Genomic DNA, 27,936 nt, shown 5'->3' with positions numbered 1-27,936 from the left:
GCGGAAGAAGAAGAAAAAGAAGAACATTTTACCCCATCTTTTTTGTCCCTTTCCAGAGCACCGTGCAGAAAGTCTCGAGACACTTCCTCATTTTCATCCAGCCACTGGATGACAAATGGCTCGAACCACCTATGGAGAGCATAAAACAAAATAAGCAACTTCGAATTTAAAGAAAAAACGCTCTTGGCTTAATTTATTTTTTCAATCTAAAACTGGTTTTAGATGAATTCTTGGATTTGTTTTCAACTCGTGGAAGCAAGGCAGAAGCATTACAGTAAAAATAGCATAAGACAGCCGGAGTATAGCTAAGATCCCTGACAAAAAGTTTCAGAAAAAGCCCAGTATGTTAAGCTGTTTGATGGGATAAATGCCTACTGCAACTGGGTGGTGGAGAGGTGGGGGTGGTGTGAAAACACTTAGGCAGTGGTATTTTGGTAACTTCCTCTGGGCGAGACAGAGCTTTAAGGGTCTAGTCTTATAACCAGAGCAAAAATGTGAAATGCTTTTGTTATTTTCAGACAAATGCAGTTGTCATTTCTTCATATAGTTAATGCACATGCATTGATCTGATAACCCATGGATATGTTTGTCCTAAAATGAGGAGAACATACATGAACATAAATGAAGCCCTTGACAAAGAAACACTGGTCTCTCAGTGGGGCGGTATATGACTGTTGTTGTTATTAGGCTACATTATCATGGTATATCACCCTACATAGGTGAATGCATGATATATCATTTCTGCTAATTATTTTCTCTTAATACCCGGAAAATCCACCTTGATCACAGCATTTGTCATTGTGATTTATTTTTGGCCCAAAACACACCCACAAGTAATTTAAGCTCCTCACCCACGATATATGTTAGAAAATAGTGGCTGAGAGCATGTGAAAAAAAAAATACAACCGTGGAGTAAAGACTGAAATCAGTTTTGATGTAACAATACAAAAGCCCTCAGTACACTTTATTAACAGTTTACCCAAACACCTGTGGGTTACTGCACCTGTTTGTACACAAGTGTCTTGGGTTTGTTAGGTAGCTGAGATGTCTTTGTCATGAAAATGTGTCTTTACCTCGATGCATAAAGAAGCAGAAAAGCTCTGCTGCTTTATTAATATTCCTAACAATGAGGAAACGAAGTAGAGAAGAAGAACAGAAAGAAGAGCAGACTCCTGCTGTGAGGCTGTTATCACTGAAAGTGGAGACAGAGAGCAGGACTAAACCAGCTCTGTGTTTACGTTCATTTTCTGTACAAACAGCGACTTTCAGCTGCTTTGGTCCCCACTAAAATGTGTATATGTGTTTAAGGGGACAAAGTCAAAAGAGATATTCTTTTTTTTATGGCTTCACACACAGTTTCAGAAAAAAGCCACACGCACAGACACTTGGCACTGCTTTTCATCAGTAACAGCATGTGTTGAGATGTGTGTGTCTGTGGATAAAGGTAATGATGGTCAAGCTGCTACTCACGCAGGATATTCAGGTACTCGGCTCTTGAAGAACGGCAGGTCTTTGCAGTACTCATTGTACAGCCACTTGACCTTGAAGTGCAGGTTCATGTAATCTGCACTCTTGCACAAACGATTTTTTTCATGCTCTAAGAGAGGGAGAGAGAGTAAGAGAATAAAGTCAAGAAATCCATCTACATTTACAACAGCCAAAGATCATATTCACGTTTTTTTATAACCTGCATAGCACACAAGCACAGATCAGGATATTTATAGAAAGAGTGCGATTAATTTATTGAAACAATCAAATAGTAATGAAATGTATAATGAGTCTGACCCTTCAGGATTTGCATAGTTTTTCAGTTTTCAATGTAAAAGGCAGGAAACACGGCTGCCATTAATAATTTACTTCTCTGTGTGTATTCATTTTAGGGTAACCATATGTCAAATATTTTTATACATAAATATATTATCAATTATATTTGTGTAGCACTAAATCAGCAGTCTTGAGGCACTTAACATCAATCATGAACAAAACAAAGGTCTCAATGAAGCTATCCACATTTGTAGTGACATATTCTTATCTTAGCATAGGATTTTTAAGCAACATGTAATATTCTCCCCATGGTTCTGTTTTTGAAAAAAACATAACACATCATTTAAAGAGGTGATTATACTCAAATGATCTCCAGTAATTATGACTAAACCACTGGACACAGTCTGGGAATAGCATTTAATGCTTTAAATGTCATTATAAAGCGTAGGTCAACTGCATTACATGGTCTTCTGTGTCTATCTGTGTTCAGTCATTAGTGCAGAAAGTGCTTGAACCGCACACTGTTAGCGGTTTTGTGTGTCATTGACCATTCATCAGCGCTTTGACAAGGCTCATTTGAATCAATGATATGCACTCACCCTCCATTGCATATTTCATATCCTGAGCAAACAGGTTCCACATCACTTCTGCACTGATTTTACCCACGTTCAGCTCCTGTGGAAATCTTTCACGAAGAGAAAATGAGAAAGACTTAACGTAAATAGACTTTATAAACTTGCTAAACAGAAAAGAGAAATCCTGGGAAATCCTAAAAGGAACATGATTACATATTTGAGTCGTCACAGATTATTGATACGTACTGGTTTAGGCAGGGCGTGTAGGAGTTCTTGTCCTCCTCGATAATGGAAACAATGAGTGTGATGAGTTTGGACCAGAAGTCCAGATTTTTGATGCTTGGTCCCTGCTCCTCTGGAGGCACAGCCCCCTGCTTGGCCTGGAACCACAACATAATTCACACTGACTGTCACCTCTTTCTCAAGAAATTGGAGTTTAAAGGCCAAACTGTGTCCACAGCTGTCTCCTCATCACGTATATGGGCTCAATAAACTGACTAGATGAGACAACCAAAAGACCTGATCATCTAAAAAAAAGTAGTGTTCACTAGTTCCTAATGTTTTTTTTATTATTGCTTGAGATACAAATGTTGACTTTCACATCTCATACATATTCAGCGTAAGATGCTCACACAGCTTTAAACTCATCCAGAATGTCAACTGTCTGGATGAATTCTTTGAATGAGCTGAAAATGAGCAAGAAGTTTAAAAATATGTTTAAAAAAACATAAACTGAGCACTGCAGGGATGAAGAGTGAAGAAGGATCTCGCAGAGATTTCAACAAAATACTGCAAATGATTTATTCAAAGAGAAAAAAAGCCTCATTTCACAAGGGAGTCTGAAGAGAACTGGTGCTTTAATGAAGACTCAAAGCAGGTTCTGGAAATCCCAGATGAAATCCAAAATGATGGATGAGAGAGTCCGGCCCATTTAGACTGAGAGGGAGAATAGCATCAAGGTACGCACATACACCAGAGTCAGAATACATGTTACACATCACTGCTTCGAATCGAATGAACCAAGGATTATTCAATATTTATAAAGAAAACTTTTCTTCTCCCTTACAAGAGAATACACCAAATTTCTGCCAAGGAATAATAGCAGTACATTGATCATTTGACACTAGAAACAATTTTCAGTCAGTGTAACCAAATAAATAAATAAAGACTGACCACAACCTGGCCAATGAGACTGAATGACAGGTAATTAATATTAATTTTCATTTTTAAATGAATTAAATTAAAATTAATATGACCTGGTAGTTAATATAGTAAATTATACACAACTGAATAATACATAGTAGTAAACTACCAAATTAAAACACAGCATTTACTTGGGAGGGTGTATATTATTTCACAAATTGTTTCTTTGCGACATGTTTTTAAATTTAGTATGCTTTGCAGCTTTGTAAAAGCCATTTTATTTGCTAGAAACTTAAATGAGCTCTGTGAATGCTACATTCCCAGTCATTATGATCATGATAATTATCACAAAACACTGAGAATTAGAGAAACTTGTTCTTACACCTACACAGACATTCAATGAACTGCTGCTTCTTACCGGGTCTGTCTGATACTCGCGGCTGTACAGCTCATGGCAGTTATTAAAGATGTACTCGTAGGTGGAGTTGAGACAGGCTTTTACGCAGTCTTTCACGACCTGACTGGCTCTGGGTGGAGACTGGAGTTCTTGGACCTGAAAACACAGAAAAGGAGAGGGAGACATTGATTCAGCACTAGGTAACACAGAATGATTTCATGGTCATAGACTTTAAACACTTAATAAAGAGAATTCTGCTTTTCATATGTGTAGTTTGAGCTCCTGAAGAAATGATGGGCGATGTTCATCACATCCTTTGAGCAGAATGAGTTTAAGGGAGGTGGAGAAGACAGTGTCTGTACCTTCATCCTAAAGAAGGTGATGCTGGTGAGGAGGTCCACTGTGGATTTCAGGTCCTGCAGCCTCTCTGGACTGCTGGCTGGAAAGTTATTCTGCAGTCAGAAAAAAAAAAAAAACAGTCAAGCAAACAAAAGACAGTGAGACACAACAGATGACATCACTTCCATGTTTGTCCAGTGTGCTTTTGTGTCCATGGGCAAGACCCAGCACAGCCACACAATTTCCACTAGCTCCAAAGAACTGTTGCACGTGTTACTTTGTGGGTGTGCAGTGTTTCCTGAATGTGTCTATGCATGTTCCGACGGAGCTGTCGCTCCATTTAACACATTCACCAGTGTTGTTTTAGTGTTTCTCACATACAAGGACAAAGGGAAGCACAGCAGATATTATCGAAGATAACACATGAGCATAATCAAAGAAATTCAGCTTACTCGGTACATGGACAGGTCGATCCTCAGAGAGTTGTGCAGCTGATCTAGAAGTTTGACAAATCGCTCTTTCTGTGGGTATGATAACATGTATGAAAACAGATTTTAACATTATGAAACAAATGGCAGACATACTGCACTGACTGGTAACACAGGAGGAAGTATTATATTTGGGCTGTTGGATAAATTTAACAGAACACCAAGTGAATGAATATGTTCTGGTTTCCTGTGACTCACCCCAAAGTTGGATGCAGCAAAGCGGTCAGAGGCAGAGACGTTGTTAGTTGCCTGCGTGGTGTGGGCATAGTAGGCATTGATGTTAGCCAGCAGGGTGCTCATTACTGCAGGCACACCTGGGCACATGTACTTCGATGACAGACAGGCAAAGTGGCTGCAAATGAGGGACAGACACATCAATAAACACTTCAAAGTTAACTGCTTATCTAGAGACTGATGCACGAAAACAACCGATGTTTACCGCAATCGAAATAATCATTTTGGAAAGGTACATACGTCATTGCCTGGTAGATGGACTCCACTCCGTAACGCATGGCGAACTCATCTACAATCTCCTGCGGAGTCTCCTCAAAGTACACTTTCCATGCGTCATCCCCTTTAGCATCAGGGATTTTTACCACACCGTTGTTCTGGATGTCCGTCACATAGTGGAAGAGGTTCTACAGAGAGCAAATGCCAATGAATTAGGGAATTGAATAGGAAGTCGGTAGAGGATTAAGTTAAGAATCAAAGTGTACATATATTAAAAAAACAGCTTTTTCTTTCTATCTTTCTATCTATCTATCTATCTATCTATCTATCTATCTATCTATATATCTACTAAACAAAAACAAAGCAGACTTCATTTATCATTCATTTTCTATTTATCTTTAAATGGCCGTGCTTTGTTAATTGCATTACACTACATTATGAGGCCGAGACGATTTGCTGCCCTCGCTGCTCAGCCATAAAACATCATGCTGCTGTAAAACATTGTGAGTTGCTTTGTGGTTTATGGCCACTTATGTGCACCAATAACAGCGGCCATTTGTCAGTTAAGGTTCAGCTAATGTGCTTTGTTGAGTAATGGGCCAAGCAACGATTCAATACAAAGCTATGATTGGTGGAGAAAGATATGTGCACAGAGCGATACGGACGAAAAAGTATCCAATTCATTTGTGATGGTAAAATGTCATTAACTTAGTAAAGCAAAACAAACTTGAGTTGACCTACTTCCCATAAATTTGTAAAGTGTACAAACACTTTGAAATAAAAACAATTTGGTTTCTGTAGCCTTAAAATAAGCCTTTTAAATGTACTTAAGGTAAAGGTCTTGCTTAATAGAGGCTGCCATCTTGCCCTGCCAAACTAGAAAGAGCAGGCATTTCACATTTTGAAATGGCAGCTTACTACGCAAATGAAGCAGAATGGCTACACCCACAAACCAACAACAGAGGACGGGGAAAACAGCAGAGAGAGGAGGAGACTAGAGGAATGAATAGATATGTGGTGGCATCTGTTCTGGTATGCAACAGTTACCATAGTTACTTGATGTACTTGATGAAAGGGAGAGTTGAGAGGAGTCTCCTCTTTGTTGCAATCTGACGTTTCACCATCAGATGTCACTAATTCTTACACAGTGGACCTATAATGCTAATTAGCTGCATACTGTCATGACAACAACTACTGCTCACGTTAGATTCAACTACATAGTTCTCACTTGCACTCACTGATGGCATCAGTTTGAACTCTAACCTCTTGGTAATAGCAAAAAATCGAATAATTCACAGAATATGTAAAAAAATTAATTAAAAAAATACAATGAAATAACTTACTGAAGCCTTAAATCTTTTCCAGATTAATGAAATGCAAATATTTCCAGGTCACAACACTTGAATAAAATCACAGACATAAGTCTCAGTAGCTTAAAAGTAAAAACAGGTGAAAACACGAACCTGTTTAACTGTTCTAATGTTTGTATACACTTCAGTTTGATAATACTACTAGCAAAAAACAACAACTGTCTTATAAATAAATGTGACAGTGGAAGAATTATAATATTTACAAGGAAGTAAAAGTGAGATCAACCGTATAGAGGGTAACAACATGCACATAAGTGTAACTGTGTCTACTGTTTCTAAAACATACAGGAATATAAACACACACACGCTAAACTCACCTCATGCAAACAGGTGTACTGAACGTGATATGGGGCGACTGTCTCCTCTCCTTTGATCTCTACATTAATGTGCATGCGGATAGCTCCAGATACAGCTGATTTGTCTGTACGCTTGTCTGTAGGAGCACAGGACACACAACAATGCAGTTACTACATTGGAGATGTTACATTTTGTATAAGTGCTAAGAACAGATGACGGCGGTAAGGAGCTGTAAGTTTACTGCAGGGTAAGTTCGACTGACCGAGATTGTACCAGACGTCCATCTCTCCGCTCAGAGTGCGGACCTCGATGATGGTTTGACCGAGGAAATCGTCGGACTCCCGCTTGAACTTCTGTTTCACTCGTGACTTAATGTCATCATCCTCATCCCACACTCTCACCTTGATGCGATCTGAGGAGTTGTGACACTCACTGTGTTGACAGAGCAGGAGAATCAGCCACAGTTTACACTGACATACATCAAACAACACACAGTCTTAAACATAAGTCACAACAACAATCAACAGAATGTGGATTAAAAACTACACTGTAGCATCTAGTGCTGAAAGGTTTACTAGATTGACAGAAGAGTAATCCATAACACTGATAACTATTGAATCATTTATTATCTAAAAGTCTTTTCTGGTTTATGCTTTTAAATTTGTATTGTTTTTTTCTATTTTTACTGCAGTCTTGGCCTCAGGAGAAATGTGATTAGCATTTTTGCAATAATAATAAATGAGCTAAACTAAATTGATTAAACAAAAAATAAACTCATATCTTGACAATTAAAACGATTTCATCATTAAAACTAACTACTAACTACTTTTCAATATTTAAAAAAAAAAAAAAAAAACGTTATGACTCACAAATTAAATGTCTCCTCCCAGACAGGATTGAGGTTGCCATAGATGGTCTTTGTCCTCTTTTTGGTCTTTCCCACCTGGACAGTGACATAAGGATCACTGGAACCAGTTTTATCCTTAGCTTGTAGACCCTGGGCACACAACACTATGGAGAGAGAGAGAGAGAGAGAGAGAGAGAGAGAGAGAGAGAGAGAGAGAGGAAGAGAGAGAGAGAGGAGAAAAAGCTGGTCAGTGGGTGTGTGTGTGTGTGTGTGTGAGCAAACAGATGCCTCCAATCTCATCTGATCCTCTGTTCCATTGCCCCACAAATGCCTCCTGTGCTCTCTGTCCACAAACAGCAGCTTGTCACTTTTTATAGATGCAAACATGTGGCGACTCCTCTGACTTTTACGTGGACTACGTTGGCCAGTTCCCTTCATAGTTACTGTATTTTACGGAATGTGACTCCCCACTTACCTGTGATGCTGATCTTGGCCGACCATTTAGAGGTGCCATCGAGCACGCTCTGTTTGATCTGCTTCATCTGGGTGACGTGGGTGGACTTGGGGACGGTGAACACTTCCTGAATGAGCTCAAATATCTCTGGTTTGTTCCTCTCGCGGATCTTCATGCGGTCTTTGAGAACCATGATGATGTTCTGGGTTCGGTCCTCCGCACCGTGTTTGGAGCTTTTCTCTGCTGCCCCTGGTTAGTGAGACAATTAATGAAAGTGTCAGACGTGTGAAAGCATATAGAAATGAGTGTGAATGCAGTGATTAAAAGAATAGAAAAGGTTGAAAATATCCTCTCAAGAAGACGTGTGAGGGGAGAAGGAAGCCAGTGACACTGACAAAGATAGATAAGAGGAAAAATAATGAATATTTACACTAAATTAATAACAATAATAATAATAATAATAATAATAATAATAATGATAAAAACATCACTGAATAGCAATTTAAGTCTTGTGTTTTACAAAAGAGTTACATATTTTAGTATCCATTGTAAATTAATTACAGTCATATTTATTTAGATGAACATAAAACTCTTTAATTTGTATGCTAGATAAGCTAAGAGCCAGCTTAGCATAAAAAAACATAAAAAACTGTAAATAATAAAGGTTTGTGTTTGAAAACTGACCCTTAAAATATTCTGTATTGTAGCCTCTTTTATTTATGCAAGCAAATGCAGCTACAGGTAAACACCCTTATGAAATTTAAATTGCATCATATCTTCTTGTCTGTGGAATAACACTGTGCAATAATAATGTTGTCTTACTTTGCAGACAGTCAGCGTTGAGTAAATCTTGGCACTTTTCGTGGCATTTGACTCCACACTCTGTGCAGCGCATGCCCTGGCGAGCGATACCCCACAGCAGTCCCTCACACTCGTAGCAATAAGTGGGGGTGGTGGCTGTCCACACCTCAAAATTATGTGGAGTGGTGCAGGAGATGGGATATATGAGCGCCTGAAGGGTCTTCTTGTAGACATGACTCTTCTGTAGAGAAGTACAGGGCGAGAAGAATAAGTTAGTTAAAAGCCCTTTTAAGTGTGATGTGATATACTTTGATTCAATAGTGTAACATGAGCACTGACCAGTTCTTCATTGTGGAGGGTGCTGGAAGTCAGAGCCGAGGTGATGCCTGCCTTCCTGGAGTTCTGAACCAAAGACTGAGTGACAGGAAACACAAAAGGTAATTTCACGCTTTGATATCTTCTTTTTTTGTTTTTTATTATTATGACAAATTATTATTATTACAAAAAGGTGTTTTAAAGTGACCCTACATCAAACCAGACCATGCACCCACCACCAACCCCTGAAAAAGTCTACCAGTCTACTGACTAACCACCTCTTTTTAACTTTAAATTGACAATTGTCCTATTTTCTGGCCAATTTTAAAAATGACCAATTCATAATATTAATTAATGAATTTAATGAATCATTCAAATAATTAACCATTCATTTGAATGACTCATTAAATTCATTAATTACATTAGGAACAGTACATTTTTATGGAACTCTATTTTTCTCACTCCCTGCACTCTTTGGGCTTCCACTGTGGCCCATCACCTCGACATTTCCTCAGAGAGACAGACAAGATGGCAGCAAGCAGTGAAGATTTGTTCCTAAAAAAACAAGACTCGGCCTCCTCAGTTGCATAGAACTGGTTTGGTGGTTTGGAGTCAGACATTAAGCAAACGACTCTGCAAACTTTGTTTTTAAATATGACTGAAACTAAAGGTAGCAGGCAGGTCTGTGTACTTTAACTCCAACGAGAAATTCATGTCTAAAATTTAAAATGTAATTTTTTTTAGGCCCTACTTGCTTACATGGTGAGACTAGAAAACTAGCATACGCTCATAATTGTTTCTAGAGCAAATAGTGTCAATATGACTCACCATAGCCTATGGCAGAACATGAAGATGGGAGGAAGAAAAGAGAGACTTAATGTTAGAGAAAAGACAAGAATGAAATTTCGACACACAATTACAAATGTGAAAGAGATGTCGTGTTTAAACAAGAATCCACGATAAAAGCATGAGGGTAAAGGTAATCGAACAAGGCAGATGTGGAAACCTGACAGCAGAGGAAGTCACAGCTTCAAAAAGAGAATCTGATATCTGAATGACACATGATTACTAATCATACAACCATGGCACTACCCTGTCTGATCAATTATATATTCACACACACAGGAGTGTGTGTATATATGTGAAAGAGACGTGTGTGCCTGTGTCTGTCAGTCACTGCTTAGTGACCGTTACTGTGCACTAGAAGGATTTAATAATGAAGACAGCCATCAGAGATAATTACTTGTATGTCATAACGATAGGATCTGGTGAGTTTAGGAAACTGGCACGCCAAGCTTTGCCTGGCAGTTGATAGAAAAAAAGCCTAATTGCTGTTGCGTTTCCACTTTCTGTTATAAGCCTTGACTGCAACAGTGTTTTTGCATAAAAGCAGTAGTTTTGAAATTTCAGGAGCTCATTTGTTTTTATTGCAGGGAGTGGGATAAGAAGATTGAGGCCACTCTCATTTCAGTAGAGAAAATTTGCTCAGGATATCACAGAGATTGAAGATGGGAAAAACCAGCCTATCAGTACCTCTAAAGCCCATTAATGAATACATTATATTTCATTTGTTTAATCTGTACTACAGATGTGGTGAATGAAGAGGTTCATCTTGCTTTTTGTGACGCTACCAGTCTTCATGTCAGCCAGCTGGCTGCAGCTTCATATACTGAATAGACAAATACGATTGTCAGAATGAAAGAAAACAATTGTTTTTCCCATAATGTTAACATTTTCCTTTCAGGTTTCCTTCATATTCTGTGTAACCTTGTGACTTGTAGACTTGAGCTGCAGGTTCCTCCAGTGGATTCATACTGTATTTTTCCCAGTCGCACCACTAATGAGGCAGTGTTAGGAGGGAGGCATGGCGATGATGCCAGGGTGGGGTTATGAAAAGGTCGGTTTTATGACAGCATGTGACAGACATCAGTGTCAGCCAGAGGAATCCTCTGGCCTCACAGTTTCCTCTATCACAAGCAAGGACTCTTGAGCGAGGGATGCATTGGGGAGATGTGAGACACTTACTCAAGGGAAAATTCTGAGGATTAGCACAGAAACTCACCAGATCGCTGACCAGGGGCATAGCTTTCCTCTTCCTGAGGTCTGGCATGCTGTCAATGCTGTACAGAGCTCCGCCCATTCTGGAGACCAGACATTGCACACAGCAAGATTCAGTAACAAGAACATGGACACGACAGATTAATTAGACAATAAATGTATTCAGACATTACAGTCATAGACATAGTTTTTGGTTGGTATAGATTTCAGTGACTGTAATGGTAACAGCACTATGGTTACTTACCCTGCTGATAAAAGCAGAGAGGCAATGCCAACACTTTCTCCTCGAGCCTATGGAGAAAGAGAGAGGTGATATTGAAAGAGAAAGCTATTGCTTAAAAAAAAACATGTGGCATTTTATTGTACTGTACATTTATTATTATATTCACGCGGAGAGAAATATAATTGAAATAGTTTACAAGAGCCAAAAGCAACGTTTCACATTGAGTTCAGCTATTGCTTCAAAAGCTGAGAGTATTCCCAGATTACAAAAATAAATAAACCAACGGCGCTAAAAGTAGGAGATAGAAGGAAAAGGAGGAAAGTGGTAAAGCTAAATTGTGTCTTTCTTGGCAAGTGTGGTGATTACCGACATGAGCAGTGACTTCTCTGTGTTTGATGATGATAGTAAACATATGTAGATTACAGCCAGATCCAGATGGCTATCTGTGTCATCATTCTTCTAATTCTATCTGCTCTATTATTGAAAGACATGTTCTTTGTCTGGCTGCCTGCTCGGAGAATAACACAAAGCACTAACACTCGCTTCATGTCTCCTCAAGACACAAAAATAATCATGATTGGTATAAACGCCAGGCTTTGAAAGAGACAGCAGGCTTACAGCAGCTTCCTATGTGTTGCTTGGCTGTCCACAAATAACTACAAGCTGTAAACTGTACATACAATACGAATTCAACTGCTTAACACACTATTGGCCACACCCACCTGAGAGTCTGCTCCAGCCATGGGAAATCAAACTGGACTACATGCAAATCGCTACGATGATGGAAAACAACTGAAAAAAAAAAGTGAAATGGCAAAACAAAACAAGGGGTAAAATAGAAACAATCAAATAATCACAAGACCACACAGCCTATTGAACGTTGATAACCAAAAGCTGGGGAAAATGGTGGACTAATTAAGAAAAAGCTGGAATAAAAGTAAACAAGCAGGGGCTCATGCAACAAAGCCACAATTTAAAAAAAAACAAGAGTTGAAGCACAGCAAACAACAGAGAACAAGTACTGATTTATCATCCATATCCTTATAAGCACATTTGCGGTGCAAATTCACACTTACGTGCACAAAGATACAACGAGTATCACACACACACACACACAGGCTGTACCTCTTGCAGCTGTAGCCGCACTCGACTGAAAAGTCGAAGCCAGTTAGCTTTGGCTCTGGCAGGACCAGGCTCCATTATTTCTCTCCTTGGGAAGCTAAAAGAACAGGAAATTAGAAAATAAAAAAATATGTATGTCCTGCTACAAGCTTCATTAGGTAATGTAATTATTAAGATAAACACCACTGAGTTAGCACACTAGCATCTGACTGGTTCTGGACTGTCACACATACTTGGACAGAAAAAAGTGCAAGTATAATAACTGCCCTTTAATACACATTTTGTAAGTTATCTAGAAGTGTAGTGCGTAACTTTTAAATACAAACAAAGGTAAGCTACTTTCAAACACGTGCGCCACCCCAGAGCTGCCACTGTATACACACAATACCCCCCTCAGTTAGGTCTGATAGTATTGATCGACAGAGCTTACAGAATACAAATAATGTTACATTGTTTCTGTTCATGAAGACCAAAGATAGGTAGCTTTAACTTTGTAGAAGTTCAATTCCAAATGATTACAGCAGGCTTATATCTACCTTTAACCACCTATGATATTCATATTCATTGAAGCTCTTGTAAAATAGGTTTTCGTTGTCTTTCAAGGTATGTATATAAACCATATGTGCTTATTGTTATTTGAATTAAGTGCCAGATGAATCTTTTTTCTTTATGAGGCTGTGTTCACCTTGGGACAAAAGGCTCCTTTGTTTTCTCTTCAGGAGCCTGAGGAACTCCCTCTGCTGCTGGAGGCTTCTCAGGGGGTTGAGGTTCCTCCAGTGGTGCCTCAGATTTGCGCTCAGGCTCCATGTGCTTGAAGGCTGGAGCTGGGACTGGTATTGTGGTTGAAGGGGTGGATGCAGCGGTGGTCGACATATCTGGCTGTAACAGTGCAAAGGGAGCCTTTGTGGAGTCTGAACTGAAAGGGGGTAACATGTCATCCTGTGAGGCAGTAGATAGACCAGGGGCAGTGCTTGGTGGCTGGAGCTGATCATGGGCAGGGTGTTGCTGATGCAATGATGCCTGCTTCTCCAGAGGGGGCCTGGAGGATGACTGACCGTCGGAAGGTGGCATTAAGGTGTCGGCAGTGCTTGTGGGTGTGTAGGTCGGTTCCTGGAATTCACCGAGTGTGCTGTCAAGTGGATACATATCTTCCTCTCCCTCATATGGCATCTCCTCTTCATCTTCGTAGTTGTACTCTTTTTCCTCCCCATACATCTCTCCCTCCTCTTCGTCATACAGTGCCCCCTCCTCCCCTCCATCTTTGAGATAGCCTCCCTCGTCACTGTAGATGCCTTCACCATCCCAGTCCGGGGAATCCTCTTTGCCGTAGCTGACAGAGGAGTGGCAGGAGTGGTAGGAGTCGTTTTCATCATAGAACTCCGACCCTCGCAAACTCTCGCCATCATTGGGAACAAACTCTTCGCTGAGCTGAGAGCTGCCTCGACTCAACTCACCCGATGAGGCGTAACGACTATCTGTGGGACTAAAGGGAGGAGGAGATGCAGACTGTTACATAAAGACACCCACACAGGATTCAAAGAAAAAGTGGAGTTTCTTGAGTTGTACAATAAAAGGTTTGGTTTTGGATCTTGTGTTCAGGTAAGGGAGGTAGACCATGAACTGGAATGAAAGGAGAAGTAAATATGAACCAGCTAATCAGGAAGCATACATCAAAGGATCAGACCAGACCTGCATCTATGGTATGTAACTATAAGGGTGAATCATCTTTTTAGTAATGAGAATGGTTATATACTGTTAATACCATTTCAATCACACCATAGCAAAATTGATGATTAGAAAAATAAAACATCTTTCACACATCTAGGCTATAAATAGACCGTTTCAAAGCAAAGAACATGAACCCAGAGGGGTTGAAGGTAATTTACTAGCGCAGCAGTACAAAAACACTCTTTCAGTAGCTAAATATGTGAATAATATTTATTCACAATGATGAATGAGGCTGTTAGACACTGAGAAAGACAATGAATCAGGGAGAGATTTGAGACACATGAAAACAGTCTTACACACACACTCTCACACAGGAACGGTTTAGTCTATATTGATTACTGTCATGGTAGTTCAATAACGCGTAGTGCAGGAGACATAAAGTAGAGAACTATATAATGGCTCTGCACTGTGTGCCACAATGAATCCACAAGCGTGGATGACACAAACATTCAATTATGACGCCCCTGCTGTCCTCTATTCATCACCTATCTCACGATCTCTCTCTCGTCCAACGCGAAGACAAACACAGACAGTGACAAATGCTTACCTAACGCTTCAATCTAAACACGTCTGTCTTCTCTCTCAGAAAGAATTAGCAATTAAAAACAACAAAATCAAGGGAAGATATTAAGAAAAAAAAACCACAACATGTCTTGGTCTCTTTGCTTGGACCCCATTATTGAGTGGATGTCCTCCTACTGTCTCACCAGTGGAAATTAAATGTGTACAATTACCACGCATGGGACACCCAGAATAAGACAGATCCACTCTTAAAGTCTCACATACAGTAATAACAGGCTGCCACCACAAGAGATGCATGCACGCACACATCTGTTAAGGCCATTTCCACAGACTCCATCCAACAATTACTCGCTCCATCTGTTATAATACAACACACAGGTCTTTTCACTCACTTGCCCACACACATACACAGGAAACTGCACAGAACTTATGAGGATTTAAAGATGGAGATGACAAGAATGATATGTTATCGGTGATAGTGATGTAATTGTAATTCATCAGTAAAGATGCAGGACCAGTAGTTTTGGTTAAAAATATATACATATACAGAAAGAGGGTAAGAGCGCATGCATGCAAGCACAGCGAGCGAGGAGGACAGGACAAGTCCACCACTGACGTCACAGCGAGACGGAGTCACAGGCTGGAGCAAGAAAAAGAAGAGGTGGATTTGAAGAGGAGGTACAGCGACCCACCTATCGGACAGTGAATGCCTACTGTCTAGTGAATACTGACGACTGGTGCGCCGGCTTGACCCTGAGCCTGAGTCGATATCGCTGCGCCCGTTGGTGGCAGAGTCTAAACTATCATAGTGTCTGGTAAGAGGAGCAGGGAGGAAGGTGAGGAGGAGGGAAGAAGTGGGAGAGGAGCATCAGTAGAGCTCAGTTAAAATGTTTAAAAGAAAGCTCCAAAGCACTGACCAGTAAAAAGGCAGGTTTGTAATTTTTCAAGTCCTACAACCACTGTGTTCTTCTGCAATTACTCCCTCTGTTCTCACTGTGAGTGACGTGCAACACAATCCTCATCAGTCCAAATTCAATGCAAATTTGCGTTACAGACTTTTAAGGTTCAACATACAACACTGTGCCTCACATGATAATGAGAAATGTATGCACATTTTTAAGGCATGAAAGCTTACTGGCATTAACTGTAATGATCACGTTTGTTTTTGTTTGCACATCCGTACTCCTCTGCAAATACTACATACTGGACCTTAAACTGAAGCTATCTTAACATTTAATGGACACCAGCATGTGCACTTATTTTGGAGAATATATTATTCCAATTATGATGTTTACATGAGTTGTTAATACTGTATATCATTTTATTATACTGCTGTAGAGCATAGTCTGATTATGTCTCATCATCTATATTATCTCCACTTCTGTTAAAACATTATAGTTATACATCATCTTAAATCTGGTTATTGCCTGCCTATCTGAGTATTGTCTTAATCAAAAAACCTTACATTGGAAGTGCATTGGGAAGATATTTCTTATTTGCCATGGTGAACAGGTAGAACAATTACTGTAGTCAGTGTTATTTTACGACAGACTTGAAAAGATGTGGACCTATGCAGAAGCCTGCATGAAGACCTGTCAATGAGGTTGAGTACTTGAGGGTTTATTTCACCATCTAAAGTGCAAACGTTCTGCTTGACCTTCCCTGAGCAATGCATGAGTTGGATCACCTGCTGCCTTTCAAAAAAAATCATCATACAAACAGTTGTGTTTCATTTCATTCATTTCTATTCCGCAGAGCAGAAGAGATCACATGGGGTTTCTAAAGCTTACACATGTGACATGCACATAAAGGTGCAGGCATGTAGAAGAGATGACCACAATTAGACACAAAACCACAACCCCAAAGGCCCTCTCCATACATGACCTGTATACAAGAAGTGTGTGCCCCAGCATGCTTGTATACACTGAGGCATGGGTTATTCTCTAAGGGAGGAGAGCACATTGGGACAACATGTTACCATGTACAAAACAGTGAAACAAAACAAGGCCACAGGATCTCTGCCGTCTCAGGGCTAAATGCTCCACATAAATGGACTAAAAATATTCTACTCAAGATGGGGAGTGTAATATTACATTATCAACATCATACAATTTTGTTCCCCTGGTGTGTTTTCTTACTGTCTCCCCCCAAAATAAGCCTTTCTGCTGCCTCTTGGATTTGCTGTTTGACAACCCCCCATGGTAATCTCATGGATGCACATGAGCAATTATACATAAAAAAAAAAAAAAAAGAAAAGAAGGAAAGAACACTTTGCCTCAATTGTGGCTTTGTAGTGGTTGTAATGTGCTTGTTACCTTATGGCTCCGTGGTCATAGTTCAGCTCGTGGATTTCGTCATCGTAGGAGTGGCTGTAGTGCTGGTGTCTCATGGGGTACTGGTGCATGGAAGCGTTAGGTTGAGAGGTGGTGTAGAATGGAGGTGGGATGCTGTTACTGGTCTCACTGCGGTAATCGCTGTCCCTGTCGTCGACAGCACTGTCTGGGTCCTCGTCTGTTCACACAAACACAGTGAGAGACGGGACATGATGAGGGGGCGAGAAAGGAAGAACTCTATTCCACAGTATTTGCAAAAAAAAAAAATATGTGTGATTTGTTTGCATAATTAGACAAGGTATCATTAGTGGAACAAATGCTTAATTGACTTTCAACAAGGGCCATATGAGCAAAAACATTATCATGATAATAAAAAAGTAAAAATCGATAATTATTGCAACAAATATCAGATGACAAAAGACTCAGTTTTACGCCTGACTGAACCCAATGAATTTGTAATTTAAAAAAAACAAACATTTAATGGATAGAAAAGAATGAACACTTGTTTGAGACACTAACTCGTCATTTATTAAATGTAACTCCATAGTTTGACTTTAGAATCCACCAGCAGAATACAGATCATAGCAGAAAAAAGGATTTAGAGAGACAAAAAAAAAGTTAATGCAGGCTTATGGTTTCAAATGAATAAATAAAAAAGCAAGATCATTATGTTAAGGTGAGACGTCTAAGTCATTAGCAGAGGCTCATGAAAGAAACTTACTCTGTTGATCTCCCCACAGACTCCAATTACCTAAAAAGAGACAAAGAGTTGAAAAAGCTAATGAGATGTAAGCCACATATTTAACTCGTCATCGAACCACGAGGGCAAGTAAACAAAGACGGAGAGATATCAAATCCTGATATAATTCCTTTGAAGTGTAAATCTGAGTGCATAGAGCTCATAAGTGAGGTGTGAGTGAAAAACACTGCTGGCCTTGATGCTGCAAAATAAGAACAGATAGATCTCCCTCATTTTATTGTCTTGCAATATGTGCAAGCACACACAGGTCTATACTTCACAGACTGGATATATCCATCTGTTCCCAGCACTCAGTCAGACAGACAGTCAGACAGACAGACAGACAGACAGACAGACCCAACATGCAGTATGTCAGCTCACACTCATTACACATCAAGCACCTCTAAGTCATTGGAGCGCTCAGGAAAGCTTCCGGTCACATCAGCTCTCCTCATGTCCTCCACCTTTTCTTTATCTCATCTATCAGCCTAATCTTTTACTTCCTGTCTAGTCCTGTTCTCAATAAGTCAGTGCAACAGAACACAGGGAGTGATGATAGCAAAAACAGGAGGCATGAAAATGACACAGCAGGGACAGCACAGAGGAAGACGCCGCTGACACTTACAGCACTGTGTGGATGGTGCTTGTAGTGGTCGTTCCTGTTCCTCTTGATACTGAGGAGAAAAAAAACAAGACAGCTCTGAGGAAATTTCACTGAGGAAAAGTGTGAGGAGATTGATGGGAACATGGCAAAATCTTACATCTTGATCTCTCATGGCATTAAGTTGTTCAAGTTTCTTGGCCCAGTACCTGGCCTCTTCCTCTGGAATGTCTGCAGCACACAACAGCGAGAACACTTAAGCTCACATTCTGCTCTGCAAATCAAATAATCATCAGAGGAACCTCTATTTCTACCGACCGCATTCCCGTAAATGTTTGTAGGCTGTCTAAAAATGCAGTATAAACTTACATGTGTAATTTGTTCAATCATGTGGACCGTTAACAGATAAAATTATAAAGATTATCAGTGCTTATGGTGTCAAACATAATTGTATAGAGAAAGTAATTTAGAAATAGTAGTAAAGTGAATGTGACACAAAAAAATTGATTAACTGCTAATGGAATGGGGAAGGCTATGGAAATTAAGTATAATAGAAGCATCCACCACAGGCTTATGTTTTGCAAGCAGGGATGGATCATGGTTCACCATTTTGTGCCATTAGTCAGTCAGTTCCGTTTCTCATGGGGATGAATGTCAGATTAGATGTGCCAAAGATGAAAAAGTTAGACTGTTATCAGTGAAAGGTGCAAAATCCAGCATATGTGACCATAGTGCAAGCAAGAGCATTTGAATTAGCTTTAATACTGTAATGGTAGACAAACAGGTTATCATCCCATCATTCAGTGGCTGAGAAAGTTATTAAAAGCAGAGTTCTCTTTGTTCATATTCAATTAAAACCCTCTGTGTAAAAAAGGAAAACATACGGAACAAAGCACAAGGCAGAATACATTAAGCAATGAAAGGTCAAACCTAGTGGCAGTTCAAAGCGGGTGTCAAGCAGCAGCCTGTGAAAGGTCGGGTCTTTGGTTCCACAGATTTCATTTTCAGCCATGATCACATTAGAGTCCAGGGTCAGCCACTGACCAGGACCCTCCTGGACATAACAGTGGAGAAGGAACATGATGAGGACAAGATTTACTGCTGAAAATAAATAGATCCTTTAGCCTCTGTCAGTTCTAGCCCTCTGAATATATCATTATCTCAACAGGCTGCGTAATTCTTTGATTTACGTGCAACTCTCTAAGGAAAACACCCTCTCTAGATGTAAGAATGGGCTTAAAACTTTCCTTTCTGAAAGAGCTTATAGTTAAGGCTGGCTCAGGCCTGACTTAGAGCAACTCTTGGGTTGCTGTATGGTTAAATTATCAGGGGACACATGACACATCATGCAAACTGATGAGACCATGATACAAATGTTATAACATGAGAGGTTATGTCTTTTCATAACCCATATGTTTGGGTAATTGAATAATTACACTCATCCATCACTTGTCACTGTGCAAGTGCAGTAAATGTAGCCAGAGAAACCAGGCAACATACCTCATTGGACTGCCGTATGTTACGCAGGGGGATCCATAAGGTGCCCACCATGGTGTCCCAGATCAGCCCTTTATTCCAGACCTCCACTGTGAGGCCCAGATCCAGGCGGTTTATTTCACTGCTCAGCAGAAAGAGGAAGAAGCAGGTTGGGAATAAGAGAATAAACTATAAATATAAAATAAAAGTATATTATAAAGCAGTGAGTGGAGACAGGATTGTGTGCCACAACGAGCTGCACTTAAATCTGGTGATGGATATGTGCTGTGATTCAATGTGCTGAGGGAAATGAGTCACTCAGTATGTGGATGGAAAGAGTAGCTGATTGTTGACTGGGTTACTGACAAGACGTAAGAGCAAGCACAGCTAGAACAACAGAGTCTACCTGCATAGAGTCTAGAATCTAAATTTATGTAGCACCACTAGCCAGGATTTATGATGTGGCAATATTTGTTTATCAGCTTACTATGCATCTATCATTTCAGAAAAATACTTCTTTACCAGCTCACCAGACACCGGGAGCTGAGAAGTAATATAGAAAAAGGCTGAGTAAGGTGTTGCATTATTGAGTTAAAAAGGGTGAGGAAAAAAAGAGCCTTTTTCCCCCAAAAAGATTAATATAAATCTGCTGATTCAACATAGATACACTTGTGTGGAAAGATAAGCTATTCTCATCAGTGTGTTATGAAGTCTGGATGAAGAGTAACCCTCATGACTAGCTCTGTGAACTCTGCTAGAGCAGCTCAAACATCACTGGTGTTACGTCATCCTCTCACTCTTCAAAGGGAGAGAAAGACAAGAAGCAGGGGAGGGGCAAAATTAATCCTTTATAGGAAATAGAAATATCACTCAACCTGCTTCACAGCATGTGTGTACTGAAAAAAATTAAGCCTCTCTCTAATCATGTGAGTTAATTACATCCATCCTAACTCATATACTTTGAAACTCTTCACACACACACATATATATATACATTTTTTTACAAAAAAGTGTTTTTATTATTTGTGCAAATTAAATGGAATCATTTATGTCATACAATTGGGAAAAGTAAACAACATTTTATAACAAAAACGTTCCTTCTAGTCAAACCCTGGAGATGAAAGTACCAATTATGTTCTGTATACATTTGTTTGTCTGTGTTCCTGTGTTCAACAGAAAGCTAGCTATCTATAGGAGATAATACCTTGTTCAGACCCGAGATAAACATTTGTCCTGTGAGATCTGATCACATGTACAGTAGATCATGCTAAGTACAGGTCTGAGCACTCCCAAATCATCAGATCCAGTCACAAAATTGCATTCAGAGGTGGATTATGGGTGAATGTGACCACATTCCAGTCTGCCCTCAGGACAGACCTCCTCAGCTGACATAGTCTGACCAGCAGATGTTTAAAAATATTTTTTTACTCAAATCAATAAATGTCTTTCTACCACCACAATACCAGTGTTGATCATCACATTGTTTCTTTTCTGACTGTTTAAAAACGTAAGTCATGTTACAGCTGCGTGAGTAGAGCTTTGATCACTTAAGCTTCTCCTATCTCTTTGTCTCTCTCCCTGTGTGCCTCAATTAAATAAAGTTAGTCAAGGTCAATGAAAACAGATAACAATAAATAGGGGGAAAGTGTGTTATAGAAGAAATACTCACAACATGAAATCCTGCTCCCAGCACGGCTGACTGCCGCGCACAGCAATGGTTGTGCTCTTAACATTCTGCACCTTCAGGGTCACGTATGTATTAAATTTCTCTGTTTAAAGAAAGGAAACAAGTGACAGGTATTTTTGATCATGCTGCCATGTGTGTTAAATATGGTTTAGTTAAAAACGAGTGTATTATCTCCACAGATCAAATGTCATAACTCACCTTGCGGTCCATCGAGCTTGCCTTTCTTCACTGTAAAGAAATTGAGAAAAAAAGAAATGAGTTTTAACTATGGAATGAGTGGGTGAACAAATCATTTTCAAACATGATTTTATGACTTGAAGAGGCTTTAAATGAATCCACTGACTCTGGCCTGTGCTTACAGTGTAATGTGACTATACCTTAGCGTCCAAACAGGCCTCTGCCTGCAGCTTGTATGCAAATGTGACCAGCTAATGATTGACAGGAGCCTGGCATTTGAGAAAAATGGGATGGGGGGGGGGTTCCTCAAGCTCCTGCTCTACCACTGTATGGGCAGAATGCCAAGATCTCAAAGCCAGGATGCCAAGAAAGACTATATTTGTTTATCAATAGATCTAGGTCTCACATATATCACACAACCAGAATGACAATTTGTGCAGGTGACAAAGAGGACAACTGAATTGTCTACATTTATTGTCGCTTATTTATGCACTTTTAAATTAGTAAATGCTGCTATTTGGAGACTACGTTTTGTTGCACTTTTATATACAAAAACAACAAAAGCTAAGGGTAAATGATGATGCTTGGGTAAGAAGGACTGAGCAGCAGTGACTTCTATTTTCCTAACACAATAAATAGATGAGGCTCTGCTGTGGTGCCATTGTCAGCTGCACAGACACCTTTGGAGGTACCAAAGTGACTATAAAACACAGTGACGTCAAAGGCCTTTTCATTCATTATTCAATCCTGCACCCTGCTGATGCCCAGCATCCACATGTTCAGCAGTAAGGTATTAATATTTACAGCTCAGTTTTTTTTTTATTCTGGCTGATTTGTCTCTTTTCACTGATCTTACGTTTAACAAAAGAAATTCATTTAAAAATCATTCCGGCTGAGAAATGAGAACTTTCAAGAAATCTTCTATGCATGATGCCTTCATGAACCTACTGTCCAACTGTCTAAAATAGAATGAGAAGATTAAATAAACACTCCCTATTATTCAGTCAAGAGTCAAAATTACTGTTTGCTGACAGAAACACATTCTATTCTTCATAATCAGTGGCAGTTGGGCACGTATGGCAATCCCCGTGGACACATTTACTACTAAAAATAGCACAACCGCAGCAAACCCACTTAAATGCACAGTATGGCATTTTTGCCACTTGGGGTCTATCAGTCGAAAAACAATAACGAAATACCTAATTTGATGATGTCAAGAAGCAGCAGAGGATTATGGGAATTGTCTTGCTCTCATGCTGAAAGGGCAATGAGTAGTCGTGATGCATCAGGGACAAACACACACAAGATGTTTTGATGTCATGAATGGGAGAATGAAATGCAAGGTCCATTACCTTGAATAGAAATATGGATTTCTTTGGATTGACATTGATGAGTGCTGGAAATGCTTTGGCTTATCTGAATGCACTACTCTACCTAACATTAGACTGATCATTTTAAAATGTTTTAATGCAGAACTGTTACATATTATATCTTTAAATACTGCACTGATTCAGGAGGCAGTTTAAGGAAGTATTGTGATGGACCAAAAGTAAAACCCCCTTCCTGATATTTCAGCAGATGTCAGGGTCAGTCAAGTTATGGAGGCTTTATTCCCGCCCGACTCACTGAATACACATTCGGCAAAGAGGCATTCTTTGCTTTAAACGGCAGTATACAACAGACACATGCTGGTTGCAACACTCTCCCTCAGTCTCAAGCACTTTCTCCTCCTCACCATCAGCAAATCATCCATTGTCCTCTCTCACTCTCTTCATTATTGCTCCTACAAGCTTCCTCTGCCATGTGGCAAGTATGCACGTGTGCTCCCTCTCCATCTCTTTCTATCGTGCTGCATTAATCTTTCTGTGCAGCCAAGTGCAGGCAGAGTGAGCTGCATCCCTAACACTAAAAATAACCACTTCAGTGTGACAGGGATGGGGTGGAGGGGGTGTATGGAAACGGGAAGAGGGTGGGGGTGCTTACAGCTTGCAGGCACAAGACTAAACCAACATTGGTGTTACAGCACAGAGGGGAGAGGGAGAGAGAGAGAGAGAGAGAGAGAGAGAGAGAGAGAGAGAGAGTGAGTAAGAGAGAGAGAGAAAGAGAGAGAGAGAGAGAGAGTAGGTGTTTCAGATTTTCTGCAAAGCCATGATCAAAAAAATGTTGCAACTCTAACAGTAATTACAGAATCTAATTTTATCTTCCTTTGCTCACTCGTGGCTTTATGTAGAGAAGCTACAGGGTTTGTTTTTTATTTTAAGGGATTTCCAATCAAACCTAAAGACAGAGAATGTGTTACGGCTGCAATATTCAACCAATCAATAATCGATAACATTTATTGGCAACCATTTTGAAAATCTTTGTGGGGCTTTTTTAATAATTGACTTCATATATGAAAGAAAATATAAAAAAAAGAGCAAATATCTTTAGTTTGTGGACCAAAGATATTGGATGGATATATTTTTTTAAATATATACATTTTTAACATATTATGGACCACACATCTAATCAAGACAATAATTGATAGAATAATTAATGATGAAAAGCTCAGGTGCATAGTCAAGCTAAACAAAACAGTGAAGAAGATTGACATGTCATTATAGTCTGTGTCTATCTTCTATACTGGATACAATCTGGTCACATACCTGCAGTAAACCTGAGGGAATACTGTACATTTGACATGTATAACTGTCATAAACGCATTTAAAGATGGTCTTTGGTGAATAAGTTCTGGTCTCATAAAGACTAAATAAAATGAGAGATAACATGAAGACACTACTAGTGCTTAGCAATGAGAATCCTTGAGACATGTCAGAGAATATAAACTGTATAAAGCCTTGACATCTTTAGCCGCACAATGCACAGTTGATTCCTAGCTGTACAATCCTTCTTACCCTGTACTCTTATCTTATGATAAATGTAGTGATGACAACCAAACTTGTTGGAAGGAATCATTTTATGTCAGTTTCTTAGCAGTTTGTGAATACTCCACTAAATGCCATATAGTTTACTAACTGAGCGGCTTAAATGTAATAATACAACAAAGTATAGAAGTCAAATTACAATCATTCTGAATATATATGTACATAAATGTGAAACAAGGTGATTCTGTTTTAAACAGTAGCTTGCTCTGTTATAGTATGTGGCATCTCTATGTATATAGTGCCTTTCTCGTTTTGATGACCACTCAAAGCTGTTTTACACTACAGTTTTGCCATTCACCCATTCACTCACACGTTGATACAGTGCATCCAAGTGCAGCACATTTCTCTATCACTCATCGTATCATACCCATTCAAACGTTGCCAGCACAGCCATCAGGAGCAACATGGGGTTAAGTGTCTTGCCCAAGGACACATCGGCATGTAGACTTGTGGAGCCGAGAATCGAACTCACAATCTTTGCGTTGAAAGACGGGGAACGAGGATGATGGTGAAAGGATGGTTGCTATATTTGAATATGCTTATTCAGCATCTGGCACAGGCTGCCACGTTAAACACCATGTAACAACACACAATAATGGAATTAAACACACAAATCTCTGACCCACTCATGTCACTGCTATATCAGCTTTTACCATTCAGCCCGCGATGAACACGTGTACTCATCACTTCATCATTCTGCTCAAACCTAGCTGCAAGCCTACAACTGTGTGTAGAAATTAATGAGAAAATGCCAGCAGAGAGCTAAAATACCATTGGGGTTGCTATGCCAACAAGGCTTCAGGACATAAAGGGGGCCACCAACAGGCCTGAAACTCAAAAACTGACATCTGTGCAATCAGCTCCAGCTCTGGTGTCTCCGTACAGTGGCAGCCTCACCATAAATGTAAAAAGTCTGCTCCAAAAAGACAGTGTAAATACAGGGGTGTCTCATATCATAATGAAATATTAAGTACAGTTCTTTAACAATTGAATTTACTGTGAGCATTGAATTATGTGATTTAAATGGTTGGTTCACCACATGGAATATGCGCCTGATGAGGCATGATTAAAGAAGTATATTCCCGCAATAATAGCAAACCTATTATTGTATATACATAACTCTTTTGCCATTTGCAAAATCTGTCCAATCTGTCCACCCAGTTTTCTCCATGGCATTTGTGCTAATCAAATTAAATGACACCTGGGTGGAATCTGATTAATGCTGATCTCCAGTCTTGTTTGGACCTTCTGAAACTAAATATTCAATAAATCTCCTGCAAGCAAAACCAGTATGTATGTTTAAATATTTTATACGACCAGTCATGTACAGTATATATATTTATGTATATATACACAAGACACTTAAACAGTTGCTCCTGACGGCTGTGCTGGCAGCATGTGAAGCACTGCACATATAGTTTAGTTTTCACTGTATAAATGTGTGAGTGAATGGTAAATCTGTCATCGAGAGTGTTAAATATATAAATATAAATTATAAATATAAATACAATATAAATACCATTTAATTGTGGCTTTAAAATAATCTATAGGCAGAAAACAATGAATACTTGCCTATATATGTATGTAAATATATGTATGTTTATATATAATATAAACCTAAGAGGTTTTAGCACAGATTGTTTGTTATTTACAAAACAAAACTGTGGCTGTCCAGGGCAACATGCATTAGAAAATCTTGATGGTTAGGGTATATACTGTATATACATACATGTGTATGTGTACATATATATATATATAAATCATTGCCCGGCACAACACACATAGACAAACCAAATGACTGTCACCAGTGGGATATTAAAATTGAGAACTATTGAACGTTACAATAGCAGAATAGACTTTCGTTTTCATTAAATAGATCGATCAAAGAGAGAAAGGTGATTTAAGAAGCTTGCACTGAGTCACGTGGTATAAGGAATATCCTTAAAAAACCCGTACGTTTTCCGCGTGAATTTATGCATGAAAACTGAAACCTTTTTCTTTCTTTATAAATTACTTTTTAGCCATAAAATATCGCATGCGTCTGTTAAACAGAGCCAGACTGGGAGCGGAACAGTTTACACCCTGTTTTTACTACGTTTGGCGGCGGAAGGTACAAAGCATTTACACGATCCAAGGCAGGTTTGGTGAAATCGAAGCTCGGCTGCTGTCGTTCTCATGACTGATGGAAGGAGTAAAGTATTTTCAATGTAAACCTGAAAGTCGCTTAAGGTGCATTAAATCGTATTTAACCGCAAATAGAAAAAATAATTAACAAGACTGCCTGTGTGTGGAATCGATCATTCTCACGGGTCCTCACGGGTCAATATCTCCGCCGAAAACCAGATTCAACTTAGATTAATTTAAGCCTCTCGCATCAGCATGTCGTGCCTGCATGTAAAGTGATTTCTCCCCCTCTTACCTCCAACACACAGCAATGACATCTCTTATATGCACCTATAGTGCAGGGTCCAGCTTCTTCACTTCGCTTTTTTTTTTAAACTGGGCTAAATGTGAAATCGCTGTGCAGCTTGGTAGGAAGGAGATGGAGAAGCCTGTCGTCGACCGGGGACGGGGCCTGGCAAGGCTCGTCACGCTGCTCAGAAATAAGTCTTGACACTTTGAGGGTGGAGAAAACCTAAGTCTCTATCTCCTCCTGGTTAATGGTGTGTCTGTCCAAATGTGAGACACTTCCCCTCTGCCGCCTCCTCTCTGGGCTCTCCGCTCCTCATCACACAGCCATCTTGTTCAGCTTCAGCACCACCGCCGCGTGGACAGCTCCTGGCAGTGACGTCAGGGCGGCGGTGGTGTGGAGCAGGAGGGCTGCGATGCTCAAACACATGATTATAAGCCCCTCCCACTATATTTTCGAAATGAACACATTTCGCAAAAATATAGAAAATCATTCATGGTTCCTCACATAATTCGAGATTATTGACATGAAGGGTTTGAGTAAAAACATTATTATCACCCTGCAGTCGTTCACTTTCAAAGAAACACCAGAACTTAACACGAAGCAGAGTGAGAAGTATATAAATGGCAGTGAATCACACTAACACACACACTTTTAATGCTACCTTAGTGAGGACACTCACAGACTAACTACATA

General features: G+C 39.7%; 1 protein-coding gene across 6 annotated transcripts in view; it reads right to left on the bottom strand.

Annotated features, from left to right (window-relative positions):
* Window positions 1-27,933, bottom strand: part of unc13a (unc-13 homolog A (C. elegans)) — a 47,175-nt gene extending 19,242 nt beyond the window's left edge. For 2 of the 6 annotated variants that reach the window (XM_058637575.1, XM_058637576.1), the window contains exons 1-29: window positions 27,250-27,933; window positions 21,928-21,957; window positions 21,712-21,811; window positions 20,067-20,184; window positions 19,497-19,620; window positions 18,727-18,797; window positions 18,591-18,639; window positions 17,948-17,977; window positions 17,209-17,404; window positions 15,586-15,705; window positions 13,329-14,126; window positions 12,647-12,740; window positions 11,543-11,589; window positions 11,303-11,381; window positions 9,265-9,339; window positions 8,947-9,166; window positions 8,146-8,373; window positions 7,693-7,834; window positions 7,086-7,255; window positions 6,844-6,959; window positions 5,181-5,344; window positions 4,905-5,058; window positions 4,671-4,739; window positions 4,242-4,331; window positions 3,901-4,035; window positions 2,586-2,719; window positions 2,364-2,449; window positions 1,471-1,597; window positions 33-129 (exon numbers count right to left, since the gene is read on the bottom strand). In XM_058637575.1, the coding sequence (XP_058493558.1) occupies window positions 33-129; window positions 1,471-1,597; window positions 2,364-2,449; window positions 2,586-2,719; window positions 3,901-4,035; window positions 4,242-4,331; window positions 4,671-4,739; window positions 4,905-5,058; window positions 5,181-5,344; window positions 6,844-6,959; window positions 7,086-7,255; window positions 7,693-7,834; window positions 8,146-8,373; window positions 8,947-9,166; window positions 9,265-9,339; window positions 11,303-11,381; window positions 11,543-11,589; window positions 12,647-12,740; window positions 13,329-14,126; window positions 15,586-15,705; window positions 17,209-17,404; window positions 17,948-17,977; window positions 18,591-18,639; window positions 18,727-18,797; window positions 19,497-19,620; window positions 20,067-20,184; window positions 21,712-21,811; window positions 21,928-21,957; window positions 27,250-27,271 (3,885 nt within the window). In that variant the 5' untranslated portion in view covers window positions 27,272-27,933. The remainder of the gene's footprint in view (window positions 1-32; window positions 130-1,470; window positions 1,598-2,363; window positions 2,450-2,585; window positions 2,720-3,900; window positions 4,036-4,241; window positions 4,332-4,670; window positions 4,740-4,904; window positions 5,059-5,180; window positions 5,345-6,843; window positions 6,960-7,085; window positions 7,256-7,692; window positions 7,835-8,145; window positions 8,374-8,946; window positions 9,167-9,264; window positions 9,340-11,302; window positions 11,382-11,542; window positions 11,590-12,646; window positions 12,741-13,328; window positions 14,127-15,585; window positions 15,706-17,208; window positions 17,405-17,947; window positions 17,978-18,590; window positions 18,640-18,726; window positions 18,798-19,496; window positions 19,621-20,066; window positions 20,185-21,711; window positions 21,812-21,927; window positions 21,958-27,249) is intronic. The other 4 variants (XM_058637577.1, XM_058637578.1, XM_058637579.1 and 1 more) reach the window with 3 other exon arrangements.
* Window positions 27,934-27,936: the final 3 nt, after the last annotated feature.

This window comes from Solea solea, chromosome 9 (assembly GCF_958295425.1).
Source record: "Solea solea chromosome 9, fSolSol10.1, whole genome shotgun sequence".
NCBI classification, from domain to species: Eukaryota; Metazoa; Chordata; class Actinopteri; order Pleuronectiformes; family Soleidae; genus Solea; species Solea solea.
The sequence above is the reverse complement of the archived record's forward strand: the minus strand, read 5'-3'. Positions and strand labels throughout refer to the sequence as shown.